We start from the raw sequence: 11,708 nt of genomic DNA on the forward strand, positions 1-11,708 counted from the left end.
AGGGAGGGAGGGAGGGAGGGGGCTGCTTGCATGACCTGGTACCTCTGCCAATGCACCTTGCAGTAGCCCTGCACTTGCTTTCCTATATTTTTTTATGAACTGGAACATTTTCCCCGTTGTCCACCTCAGCCCCATCCCTTGGGCTGTCCCGAGCCAGAGGGGTTGTTGTGGCCGTGTCTGCTGCGGGGAGGCTCCGGGAGCCCTTGGGGAAGGGATAGGGAATGCAGGTGAGGGGATACTGCTCCTCCATCCGCCTCCATTTCACACTGTACAGCCCTGTGCAGCCACCATCACTGTGATTGATGCTCCTGCAGACCGTGTTAGCCTGTAAATTCTCAGGGTCCTTCTGCCAGCCAGTGCCACCTCTGCACAGGCCCCCGGTGCCAGCCTGGCCTGGGCATCCTCCTCCTCCTCCTCCTCCTCCTCCTGTTCCCAGCACGGAGCAGGGCTCCAGCTCCCCCCTCGTGTCCCTGCGCTGGGGGTGCCACCCCGAGGTGGCTGGAGGGAGGATTTGGGGAACCCAGGCGGGTGCAGCATTCCCAACCCCATTCCCACCTTCCCTCTCATCCCAGAGGTGTCCAGCCAGCGCATCCCTTGGGAGAACAGCCCCGGGGCCAGGGGGGGATGCTCGGGGCTGCTGCCCAGGGGTGCAGACAAGCACTGGCACTTTGTGGCATTCCCGCTGCGTGCTCCGGGCGCTCCGTGGGCTCCCGGGGCCGAGGCTCCAGCCCTCCCCTCCCGGGGGGGTGTGGGGAGTGTTTTTGCAGCACATCCCCGTTCCTGTCGCTTCCTTCTCGCTGGTGTCTCTTGCATTGTACAGTCGCTGTGACCATTCGGAGAAGAACTAATCCTGTAAAATGCAAACTGAGTAACTTATAAATGTTTAAGGAATTTAAAAAGAAAAAAAAAAAAAAAGTCAGAGCAGCAGTTACTTCTAATTTTTTTTTCCCTGCATTTTTAGCAGATTGTATGGATTTTATATTAGCCTAGTAACTGTCAGGTTTTGATTGGTCAGACTAGTCCCAGAAATAAGGATCTCCAGCCCTTTTGTATCTTTTGTTACAAAATTTGGATAAAACTTTAATAAAAGACTTCAGTTTTTAAAAATCCATTGCAACAGAGCTTGTCTTGGCTGCCTCTGCATTGGGAACAGCCAGGAATGCTCAGAGTGGGGGCTTTGGGGCAGCTTTGGGTTTCTCCTGGGAGCAGGGACTGTCCCCTGTCCCGGCAGGACTGGCTTTGGTGGGGGCTCTGCTGTGGGGTGGGGTCCCAGCACGGGGGGGCTGCAGGACCCCCATGGAGGGGGCCAGAGCCGGATCCAGGGTCAGGGACAGCTTGGGAAGGGTCTCCCTCCTGCCTTTGGGCTGGGCACCTGCCCCAGGGTGGGCTGGGGGCCAGGGCAGCTCCCTGGGCCTGGGGGCTGAGCTGTGCCCCTGCCCCCCTTTGGGGGCTCCGTGCTGGCTCTGCTGAGCTGTCACTGGCCGCTCTCAGCAGCTCAGGGACACCTCAGGGTGTCACTCCCCCTGCTCAGGGGACCGGGCTGGACTGGGGAGGGCACGGCCTCAGCTCGGGGGGGCTGCAGGAGGGAGCTGGAGCAGCCCGGGGTGCGGCTCACCCTGTGCGGGGATGGCAGCGGGAGGAAGGAAGGGATGGCAGGAGGAGGAGGAAGGGATGGCAGGAGGAGGAGGAAGGGATGGCAGGAGGAGGAAGGAAAGGATGGCAGGTGGAGGAAGGAAGGGATGGCAGGAGGAGGAGGAAGGGATGGCAGTGGGAGGAAGGGATGCCCCCCCAGCCCAGGTGGCCCTTGGCCCTTTCTGAGCCCCGTGCCGGTGTTTGTGTCCCCTCCCGGTGCTGGCAGCAGGCAGAGCAGGGGGTGCCGCCTCTTCCATCGCTCCCATCCCTCGCTCCCAGCCGGGGCTGGCGTGGGCACCAGCAGGTCCCAGCACGCCTCCCCTCAAACCAGTTCGCAGCAAACTTTTCACCCCGCTGGGCTGGGACCGGCAGAGCGGGACTGGGGGAGCCCCAGGGTGCTCCCAGGGGGGGTGCAGGGGGTGCACCTGGGCCCCTGCCCCTCCCAGTGGCTCTTCTGTGCCATTCCGTGCCCTCCTCCTGGCACCGAGGCTGGCCGGGGCTGGGGTCCCACCCCGGGCTGCTTGCTGGGGTGCAGCTGCCAGAGCTCCAGCCCTGCTGCTCAGGAGCCCTGCGTGCTCTGGGATGTGCTGGCAGGGGGAGCAGGGAGCGTCCCCTCCCCTTCCTCAGACCTTCCCCTTTCTCCAACACTTCCCTTTCCCCTTTCCCAGACACTTCCCTTTCCTGCTCCCCACGGCAGCCCCGGGCAGGGCCAGCCCCGGAGCGCAGGGTCACACCCCCTGTGTCCCCTCGTCCCCCTCCTTCGGTTCTGGGGGGGCTCCTCAGCGCCAGCCCCGCTCCCCCGGCCCCCACGGGGACTGACAGAGCCTCTCCCGGCCGCTCCTGTACAATTCCCATTTATTATTCCGAGATCTCATTCCAGAGAAGTCCACTAACTCCTGAGAACCTACCGGGCTCCCTGCAGAGCCCCCGGGGCTGAAGCAACAAAACCTTTAGGGGAGGGAGATACACGGGCTCCGGGTGCTGGAGAGTTCCCGAAAACAAAAAGGGAGAAATTCCAGGGGAAACATCCGCCCCTCTGGCACCCCGGGCTGGGCTGGGGGTGCTCCTGTCCCCAGGGAGGGGTGCCTGTCCCAGCACAGTGGCAGGGGCTGCGCGGTGCCCCCTGCCCGGCTCTGGAGAGTCCCGTGGGAGCCGAGGGCATCAAAGCTGGGAGTACAGGGAGTTCTCCATCTCCGGCGGCAGCTTGGCGTGGAACGGGGCGAGACCCACCCCGAAATCTGGAGAGAGAGGGAAGAGAACTGTCAGCACCTCGGGGCGGGGCACACGGACCCCAGGGGCATCGCAGGGGCTGGGGGGCACTGGGAGGGGACCTGAACCCCCCCAAGGACATCGCAGGGACCGGGGGCACAGGGAGGACACACAGACACCCCCCAGACCATCGCAGGCGGTACAGGGAGGGGACCTGAACCCCCCAAGGACATTGCGGGGGTTGGGGGCACACAAACGCCTCCAGGGCACCGCTGCCGGCTGGGGAAACAGGGACTGGAACCCTGCCAGGCTGTGCCAGGCCAGAGGGAGCGGGATGTGCCTTATCCGTGCGGGGCATGGAGCTCATCCCCCTGAGCATCCCGGCAGCCGGGGGGGCTCTCCCGTACCCATCTCGGCCTCCAGGCGCCCGGGCGGGGGGTTCTTGCGGTGGTCCTCGATGTGCAGGGTCATCTCCTCGCGGGAGGCGGTGGAGAAGGGGCACTGCGTGCAGCTGTAGCGGCCCCGCGTGTGCTCCCAGACGATGCGGCTGTTGGAGGAGTGCCCTGCAAGGACGGGCGGGCAGGGAAGCACAGGGATCGCCCAGGGATCGCCTCCGGGATCGCCCCCGGGATCGCCCGGAGCCGGCTGGTGCTGCGGGGCTATGGGGGCTGGAGCCCCCCGCTCCGACCCCCACACGCTCAGGGGTTCCCTTCCCAAGGGAAGAGCCCCGAATCCGGGAGCAGGGAGCCAGGCTGTGCCCCCCGGCCCCGCAGCGAAGGGCACGGCGGGTTCCAGCCTGGGCTCGGCACTGGGGGCACTGGGGGCACTGGAGCCCAGGCAGCTGCTGCTGCTCCTCCTCCTGCTGCTGCTTCTGCCCTCGGGGCCAGGCTGGGGGGTTTTGGGGGGGCGCAGCCGGCAACCCCCCCCGCCTCGGAGCCCACCTGGGCCGCATCCCCTCTCCGCGTGGCTCCCGAAAAGGAGGGATCCAGCCCTCCCGCTCTGCTCTCCGGGGAGCACTGCGGTGCCCCTGGGGCCTCTCCCATCCCCTGTGGCCCCCCCGCCGCCCCCCAAACCCCCCAGCGACAGAAAGCAGCCCCCACCCAGTAGGTGCCAAACTAACCTGGAGTCACTCCTGAGCCAAAGCATGGGAGGAGTGGGCTGACACTCACACCTGCGGAGGGAATCGAGGGGCAAGACAAGCATTAGGGCTTCCCCTCCCTGGGGGGGACACGTGGGGGGGCGGGCCTGGCCCGGCCCCCCCGCCTCGCACCCCCAGCACGCCGGGGAGCAGCAGGGCCGGGAGAATTTGGAGGCGTTTTTTTGGTGCTTTGCCCAATCGAACATCACAGAGGGGGCGGCACGGGTGGCACGGGGCTTGGGGGGGTGGCCGGGCCGGAGGGGCAGGAGGGGGCCGGATCCTCGGCTTGGCGGCGGCGGGTCCTCCTCGGGAGCTGCTGCTGGTCAAGGCGGGAGCAGAAGAAGGTTTGTCCCGAACGGCTCGGCGCTCTCACCTTGGCTTTTCTTCCAGACGGCGTTGGAGACGCTGGGGGGGCCGTGGCCCGGCAGGAAGGGCCGCAGGCGGTGCTGAGCCGGGGGCTGCGCCAGCCCGTAGGGCGAGGGGGACACGTAGGACAGGAACGGCCCCGGCACCGAGGACGGGGGTGGCCCCGAGAACCGAGTCAAGGACGAGGGCCCGAACAGGCCGGGCTCCAGCAGCGGGAATGGGTGCGGGGCCGGCGGCACCAGCGAGCCGGGCAGCTCGGGCAGCGCCGCCGGGCCGGGGTCCGCGCCCGCCGAGCCTTCCTTCTCCAGGGGCCGCAGAGCGCTCGGCAGCTTGGGCAGCCCCTCGGGGGGCTTGGCCGGGGGCTCCTTCTCCGGGGCAGAGGTAGCGGGCGGCAGGACGGGCTTGTCGGGCTTGGGGGGCGGCGCGGGGCCGCTGGAGCTGTCGGAGCAGACGTGCAGGTGCTTGAAGAGGGAGCGGTGCGTGCGGAAGCGCAGCAGGCAGTTCTCACACCTGAGCGGCCGGGAAAGCCCCGTCAGAGGAGAGGCTCCCCTGGGCACCGCCCGGGGGCTCAGCGATGCCGGGGAGCTGCCAGGTGTCCCCAGAGGGAACGGGACGGGGACACGGAGCGGCGGGACTCACTTGAAGTAGCGGTTTGGTTTGTAGTGCACCTTCATGTGGGCCATGAGGTCCTGCATGCTGGGGAAGGTCTCGGTGCAGCCCAGGGTGGGGCAGTGGAAGGTTTTGCCTGGGCAGGGGAATTCAGAGAGAGATTCAGCGGCGGCCCAGCAGGGACAGCCCCGCTGCCGGGTCTGCAGCAGCTCCCGCGCTCCCCCCACTCCCATCTCCCACCCACTCTCAGCTCTGAGCCCTGCTCTGCGCCCTCCCAGCCAAAACAAGGGCACCTGGGGGGTCCTGGCCTTACCCTCGAGGGACTGCGTGGGTCTGTAGTGGACCTTCAGGTGGTCCATCAGCTCCTGCATGCTGGGGAAGGCCAGTTTGCAGCCGTAGCTCGAGCACTGGTAGTGTTTCCCTGCAAGGACACAGATCCGTCGGCCTCGTCCATGCCCCGGCTGCGCTGTCCCCTCCCCGGGGCGGGGCTGGGCTCACCTGGGACAGGTCTGCGCTTCAGAGGCCGCAGCTCCGGGGCCGGGGTCCCCCCGCTCCCCGCCCCCGCCATCGGGGCACCGGGCACGGCTGGGTCACTGCAGCCTGTGGGGAGAGGTTGTGAGGCTCGGCCCTGCCAAACCACCCCTCCCCATCCCTTCCGAACGGGGGGGGGGCTGGCTGGAGGGGGCCGGAGAGGCTGGAGCCCTCCAGGGTGTGAGATCTAGGAGGGACTTTGCTTTAGGAAAGGTGTGAAGGTGATGGTGATGGTGTCTGGGACACGCTGGGTGATGCCAGCTGCGCACCCGGGCACATCCCGGGCACATCCCGGGCACATCCCGGCACATCCCGGCACAAAGGGACCTCCCCGCCTCAGGACCAAAGGCTTCCCCCTGCCCCGGCTGCTCCCAGCTCGCCCCGAGGGCGCTCACCTGCCCCCTCTGCGCCGAATTTCCCCCGCAGGGAGAAGGTGGCCACAGCCTCGTCCTTCTCCGTCTTCATGGCCGGAGCTGGGCACGGGCAGAGGGACACGGCGGCTCCTCCCGGCGGTGCTGCACCGGGAGCAGGGGAGGGAGGTCAGATCCCAGCCCGGGGCCAGAGTGGCTCCCTCATCCTCCTCCTGCTCCTCTTCCTCTTTTTCCTCTTCCTCCTCGGTGTCCCGCGGTCGTGGGACCGACGCTCCCGCCCGGGGCCGAGCCCTCAGGAGATCACAGAACCCAGAGCTGCCACCGGCCCCTCCTGCCTCTCCCACCCCAGGGTGGTCCCCAAAGCCCCCAAACATCCCCCAGGCATCGCCAGGATCCTGCTCGTGTCCAGCCCACAGCAACTGCAGCCAAAAATTCCCCCCAAACTGCAGGATCCCCTCCAAGGCACAGCCCAAGCAGGGACTGCTGGAGCTGCTCCAGCCTCCTGCTCCCAGGGCTGGGGGGGCTCACTGGGGGCTCCCCTCGAAATTCCAATGGCTTTTCCAGCCAGGAGGAGCAGCAGGTCCCACTGAGTGACTGGGAGCTGATGATGGGCACGTGGGGACAGCTCCTGCCCAAAATTACATTGCCTTGGCTTCACCACGCCTTGGCAAGAGGCTCCCACATGGATAAGCCAAACTCTAATTCCCAGTGAAAATCATCTGGAAAACCCCCTCAGTTTGGGAGATTTCTCTGTAGTGTCTTAATGTTGGAGTGAGAGAGAAAATTATGATAATAATAGTAATAATAATGCTAATAAATAATAAGCAATTATGAAAATAAGGACAAAAGGATAAAATAAAAAGGATAAAAGGGTAAAAACATTTATAATAATGCTGATAATGATGTTATTGATAATAATGACAGTAATAACAACAATATTATCAGTGCTGGGGCTGTGAGCACTGGGCAATGTTTCCCCAAGAGCTCAATAACTCCTTGGGAAATCTCCCTGGAGATCAGCTCTGCTGGCTGGGGCACCCCATCCTTCCCATTAACATCTGCTCCAGAGGCATTTTCCCAGCTTTTGGCTCCTGGGGGTCTCACCCAGAGGGGCTCAGCCTGGCCAAGCCGGGCTCAGCAGCTGTTCCTGCAGCACCCGGCACACTGGGATCGCAGCCCAGTGGGAAATAAATCAGGGAGGGGGGAAAAAATCCATGTGGGATTATTCCTGTGGCTGCCTCCGGGCTCCTGGCTTTGTCTGGGGGTTGTGGGGCTTTTTGTTGTTGTTGTTTTCTCAGCTCAGCAACCTCGGGATGGAATCAGCCAACCATGGAGGGGGGTTGGCCACAGAACAGGGAATTTGGGGCAGGGTTGGGGCTGGTCATGGCCCGGGAAGGGAAATTCAGCTCTGGGTGTTGGGGGTGCTCCATCTTTGCATCCCTGCAGGACATGGGGTAAACACAGAAAGTTTCCAGCAGCTTTGATGGAGCTTTGTTTATCAGGTAGAAATGAGCGGTTTGATGGGAAAAAAGGTCTCGGGAAGCTTCTTTTTAGGGGAGACAATGCTGAAAGGTCAAGGCAGGGCTGTGTCTGCCTGCCCAGCCCTGGGCAGTGTCCCTGTGGCGCTGCCACGTTTTGGTGCCCAGCCCTGAAGTGTCGGAGCTGCCGGAGCCTTTCCTGGAACCACCGGTCCTGGAGACTGCAGTGAACCAGAATTCCTGCTGCCCTGCTGGAAATGCCTCTCTGGATCAAAGCTGGGTGGGCTCCAGATGAGCCCAAAGGGAGCAGGGCCATGGCACTGGGAGCTCAGGGGCAGCACAGGGAAGTTTTTCCAAGAAATCAGGAAATTCTTCCCCAGCAGCACTGCAGCAGGGCACAGGGAGCTCCTGGAGCTCCAGGGTCAAACCCAGCAGTGCCTTGGGATGTTGGAACCTCCCTCCCGTCCCTCTGGGATCACAGAGGCCGCTCTCCATTTCCCTGTTGCAGTGATGCCTCGTGAGCTGATTGTTTTTCTCTGGAAAATGGGAAAATGCCTCTTGAGCAGATCCCGTGGGGCGGGCGGGATGGACACTTGGCTCAGGACACGGTGGCAGCACTGCAGCATCAGCCCGAGCCCAGCCCAGGGTTCTTGGAGAGCAGGTGGCACCTGGATCATCTTGCTGTCATTTGTCACCTCCCATGGGATGGTGGCCAACACTTCTCCTCCTGCAGGACTGTCTGTTCTGCAGCCCTGAGCGTGACACCCTGGCCCAGCTGCTGCTGACCTGCCACTGTCCCCATGCCCGGTGACCTCCGTGGCCACCAGAGGTGTGACTGCCCCAGAAATGTCACCCCCCTGGTGACACCATTCCCCCAGAGACAGGACCCCCTTGGAAATATGACTCCCCCATATGTGACCAGCAGTGCAAACCTGCCCTGGAATCCCCGATCCCGGAGCCACCACTGTCACTGTCATTATCCCCAGGGTGTTCCTGGGGAGGTTCAGTCTCCCCAAAAAGCTGCTGACACTAAATTCCCTCATCCCAACCCCTGTGGGGCAAACAGGGACCCCAAAAATCCTTCCAGGGGGCTGCCAGCCATGAGGGTGGGCAGGATGTTTGCAGCTGCTGCTCATCCCGAGCAGGCTCTGCTGCTGATTCAGTGAATAATTAACACAGCTCAACCCCCTCAAACCATCCGGGGGCTTTATCCATATCCCGAGACTTTTCTCAACCCACCCTGGGAGGATAAATGGGACAAATAATCCGATTTGAGCATCTCTGTGCGTGCTCTGAGGCCCGAGGATGAGGAGGCTCCCCCCAGACGCGGCTCCTCGGCGCAGGAGATGAGACAAAGGCTGGGAACAAGGGGCTCATGTGATCGCGCAGCCGGCGAGCAGCGGGGGAGGAAGCGGTGCCAGCGGCTCAGCTCCTGCCAGTGCCACCAGCCCCGCGTTCACATCCCCAGCCCGAACTAAAACACACCCTCTGGATTGCCCTGAAGCCTTCAGATATGGCGGGGAGCCCCCCGAGAGCTGGGGGTGCTGGGGGAAGGATGCTCCAGGTGTCCAACGCAAGGTGGGTGCCCCGATCCCGGCACGGGCTGGAGCAAAGCTGCTGCCTCAGGTGCTACCCCTCCCTGGGTGGGTTCCCTCCTTCCCAGCTCAGAATCTGCCTGGAGAGCCTGAGGAGCCCACCCCGAGCCCGGTGACAGGGTGGGCACCCAGCGCGGAGCCTCGTGCCCGGCCTCGGTGTCACATCCCTGGGTGGCCACGGGGCAGCTCAGCCCAGGCCCCTCTCCCCCCTGAGGGTCCCCACTGTTCCCCCGATTGCTCCGAGCCCTGCTGCCACTTCCCCACATTCCCACACCAGCCCGGTGCCCACCTTTACCTGCCTGCCCATCCACCTGCCTACATCAGCTCTGCAAAACCTCAGTTTCCCTTCAGGAGCCACCTGGGGATGTCGGAGCTTCCCTCCCGAGCCTGGGCAAAGCTGAGGCCGGGCAAGTTCAGGCCACGGGCAAGGCCAGGAGCCCCCGGCTCTGACAGCAGCAAAGCGGCTCCCACGGTGCGGGGGATGGAGGGAGCACGGGGAGATCCCGGCAGGTGCATCCCGGGCTGTGAGGGGCTCCCGGTGTTCCCACAGGCCACACACACCTGCCGAGACCCAGGGCTGGTGCCTCCCGGGGCTCCCTGACAGCCCCGCAAGTGGTAACCCCGCGGGCAGCCCCCGTGGCTACTGGTTCCTGGGGCTGGTAGCCCCCACGGGCCACACACCCACGGCTACAGCGGGTAATGACAGCCCCGAGAGCAGCCCCACGGCCACGCACCCCAGGGCTGCTGCAGGTCCCTGCAAAGCCCCGGTACCCCGGGCCCCGCTCCGGTACCGCTGCTGTCCCCAGTGCAGCTGTGCCGCTCCAGCCCCCGATACCGGTCCAGCCCCGGTGCCGGTTCACCCCTGGTACCGATCCAGCTCCGGTGCCAGTACACCCCCGGCCCGGCACATCCCCGGTGCCAGCGCTCCCTTCCCACTGCCGGGGTACCCCCGATACCGGCGCATCCCCGGAGCCGACACGGTCCCGGTGCCGGGACACCCCCGCCGGTGCCGGTGCATCCCCGGTGCCGGTACAGCCCTCGCTGTGCGCGCACCGCCCTGCGCCTGTCCATCCCCGGTGCCGGTCCATTCCCCGGTCCCGGTCCTCCCCGGTGCCCGCCCGTCCCTCCCGGTCCCTCCCGGCCGTACCGGGGCTGCGGCGGGGCCGGCGCCGCCCGGGTCGCGCATCAGCGGCGGGGCGGCCGCGGGGCCATTTTCTGTGCGGAGCTGTCGCGAGAGCGGGGGGAGGAGGAGGAGGAGGAGGAGGATGACGAGGGGGGAGGAAGGAACGTGCGGAAGGGCGGGCGGGGGCCTCGGGGGGGGACCCGGCTCCGCCCCGCCGCGTTCCCCCCGCCCGGCTGCTTTTCCCGGGAGATTCTCCGCACCCCGCATCCCAGCGTCTGCCGGCAGCTCGAGCATCCCGCGGTTTGGAGCATCCCGAGGTTTTGGAGGATCCTGGGGATTTTGGAGCATCCCGGGGTTTGGAGCATCCCGAGGTTTTGGAGGATCCTGGGGATTTTGGAGCATCCCGGGGTTTGGAGCATCCCGGGGATTTTGGAGCATCCCGGGGATTTCGGAGCATCCTGGGGTTTGGAACATCCCGGGGGTCTCGAAACATCTCAGAGAGGGAAAGGCATTAGTGCATCCTGAAGCTTTTGGAGCATCCCAGGGTCCTTGGAGCATCCTGAGGTCTTGGATCATGTCAGGGTCTCAGAACATCCCAGGGGCTCAGAGCATCCTGAAGGCCTTGGAGCATCCCAGGGCGTTTGGAGCATCCAGGGAGTCTGCCAAGTACCCCAGGGGCTTTGGGACATTCCAGGGACAGGGATCATGAGGCTTTTGGAGCTTTTGGGGGGCTTTGGAACATCTTGGAATCCTCAGAGCATCCCAGGGCTTTGCAGTGTCCAGGGGGCTTCAGACCCTGAGCCCTGTGGGAAGTCCTGGACCCCTCGGAGCATCCCAGGGCCCCCTGAGCACCCCAAGCTCCCGGGAACACCCCAGACTCCTGGGAACACCCCAAGCTCCTGGGAACACTCCAAGCTCCTGGGAACACCCCAAACTCCTGGGAACACCCCTCCAGCTCATGTGTGCCCTGAGGAGCAGCCCAGGCCCCTTGGACCCTCCAGCATCCTCATAGCAACAGAAGCTCCTGAGAGACCCCCAAAGCTCTGGGAGCCCCTGGAGCTCTTTGGAGCATCCAGAGCCCTCTGGAGCACCCCAGGGAATGGCAGAGCTGGCCCAGCTCCCACCTCCCTGCAGGGCTGAGCAGGAGCACCCCACTGACAGCACCCCCAGGAAGGGCTGGAAGGTGCAGGAAGGAGTTCTCTAAATCCCCAGAGTTTCCAAAGCCACTGTCTTTCATTAAGATAAAACCAGACACCCCTCTCTTGCACTCTGCAGTGCAAGGACTCTTAAAAAGCTGTGATTTACAGGAAAAAAATCACCCCAAGGACTGCAGGGGCTGAAAAACCCCATCATGAGGGGAGGGAACCACAATTTCCAGCGTGGAGCTGTGAGAAACTTGCAATTCCATGGGGAACTTCCCATCCCAGGGGGGTTCTGCCCTCTGTTAATCCCACCCTGGAGGACACACGGTCCCCAGAACACGGCTGGACACCCAAATCTGGGGTGGGGAGATCTGTGTGACATGGGAGCAGCTCCAGTGGGGGCTCGGGAGGGAGGGAGGGAGAGGAGGGCTGGGATGTGAGGATCTGTGTGGGATCAGGGAGGAGGAAGAGAAGGAAGAGGAGGAAGAGGGGGAAGAGGGGGAAGAGGAGGAGG

General features: G+C 64.2%; 1 protein-coding gene across 2 annotated transcripts; it reads right to left on the reverse strand.

Annotated features, from left to right (window-relative positions):
* Positions 1–1,685: 1,685 nt before the first annotated feature.
* Positions 1,686–10,156, reverse strand: ZNF414 (zinc finger protein 414). Of its 2 annotated transcripts, XM_058858870.1 has the most exons (9): positions 10,077–10,156; positions 5,881–6,000; positions 5,453–5,554; positions 5,268–5,375; positions 4,985–5,090; positions 4,353–4,855; positions 3,962–4,012; positions 3,249–3,404; positions 1,687–2,870 (listed from the first exon to the last, which is right to left on the reverse strand). In XM_058858870.1, the coding sequence occupies exons 2-9, from the start codon at positions 5,948–5,950 to the stop codon at positions 2,794–2,796; spliced, it is 1,173 nt and encodes a 390-aa protein (XP_058714853.1). In that variant the 5' UTR covers positions 5,951–6,000; positions 10,077–10,156; the 3' UTR covers positions 1,687–2,793. The 2 variants fall into 2 exon arrangements, with proteins under 2 accessions (XP_058714854.1, XP_058714853.1); XM_058858871.1 differs by lacking the exons at positions 3,962–4,012; positions 10,077–10,156 and having other exon boundaries at positions 1,686–2,870; positions 5,881–9,343.
* Positions 10,157–11,708: the final 1,552 nt, after the last annotated feature.

The sequence above is a fragment of the Poecile atricapillus genome, chromosome 28 (genome assembly GCF_030490865.1).
Source record: "Poecile atricapillus isolate bPoeAtr1 chromosome 28, bPoeAtr1.hap1, whole genome shotgun sequence".
NCBI lineage: Eukaryota > Metazoa > Chordata > Aves > Passeriformes > Paridae > Poecile > Poecile atricapillus.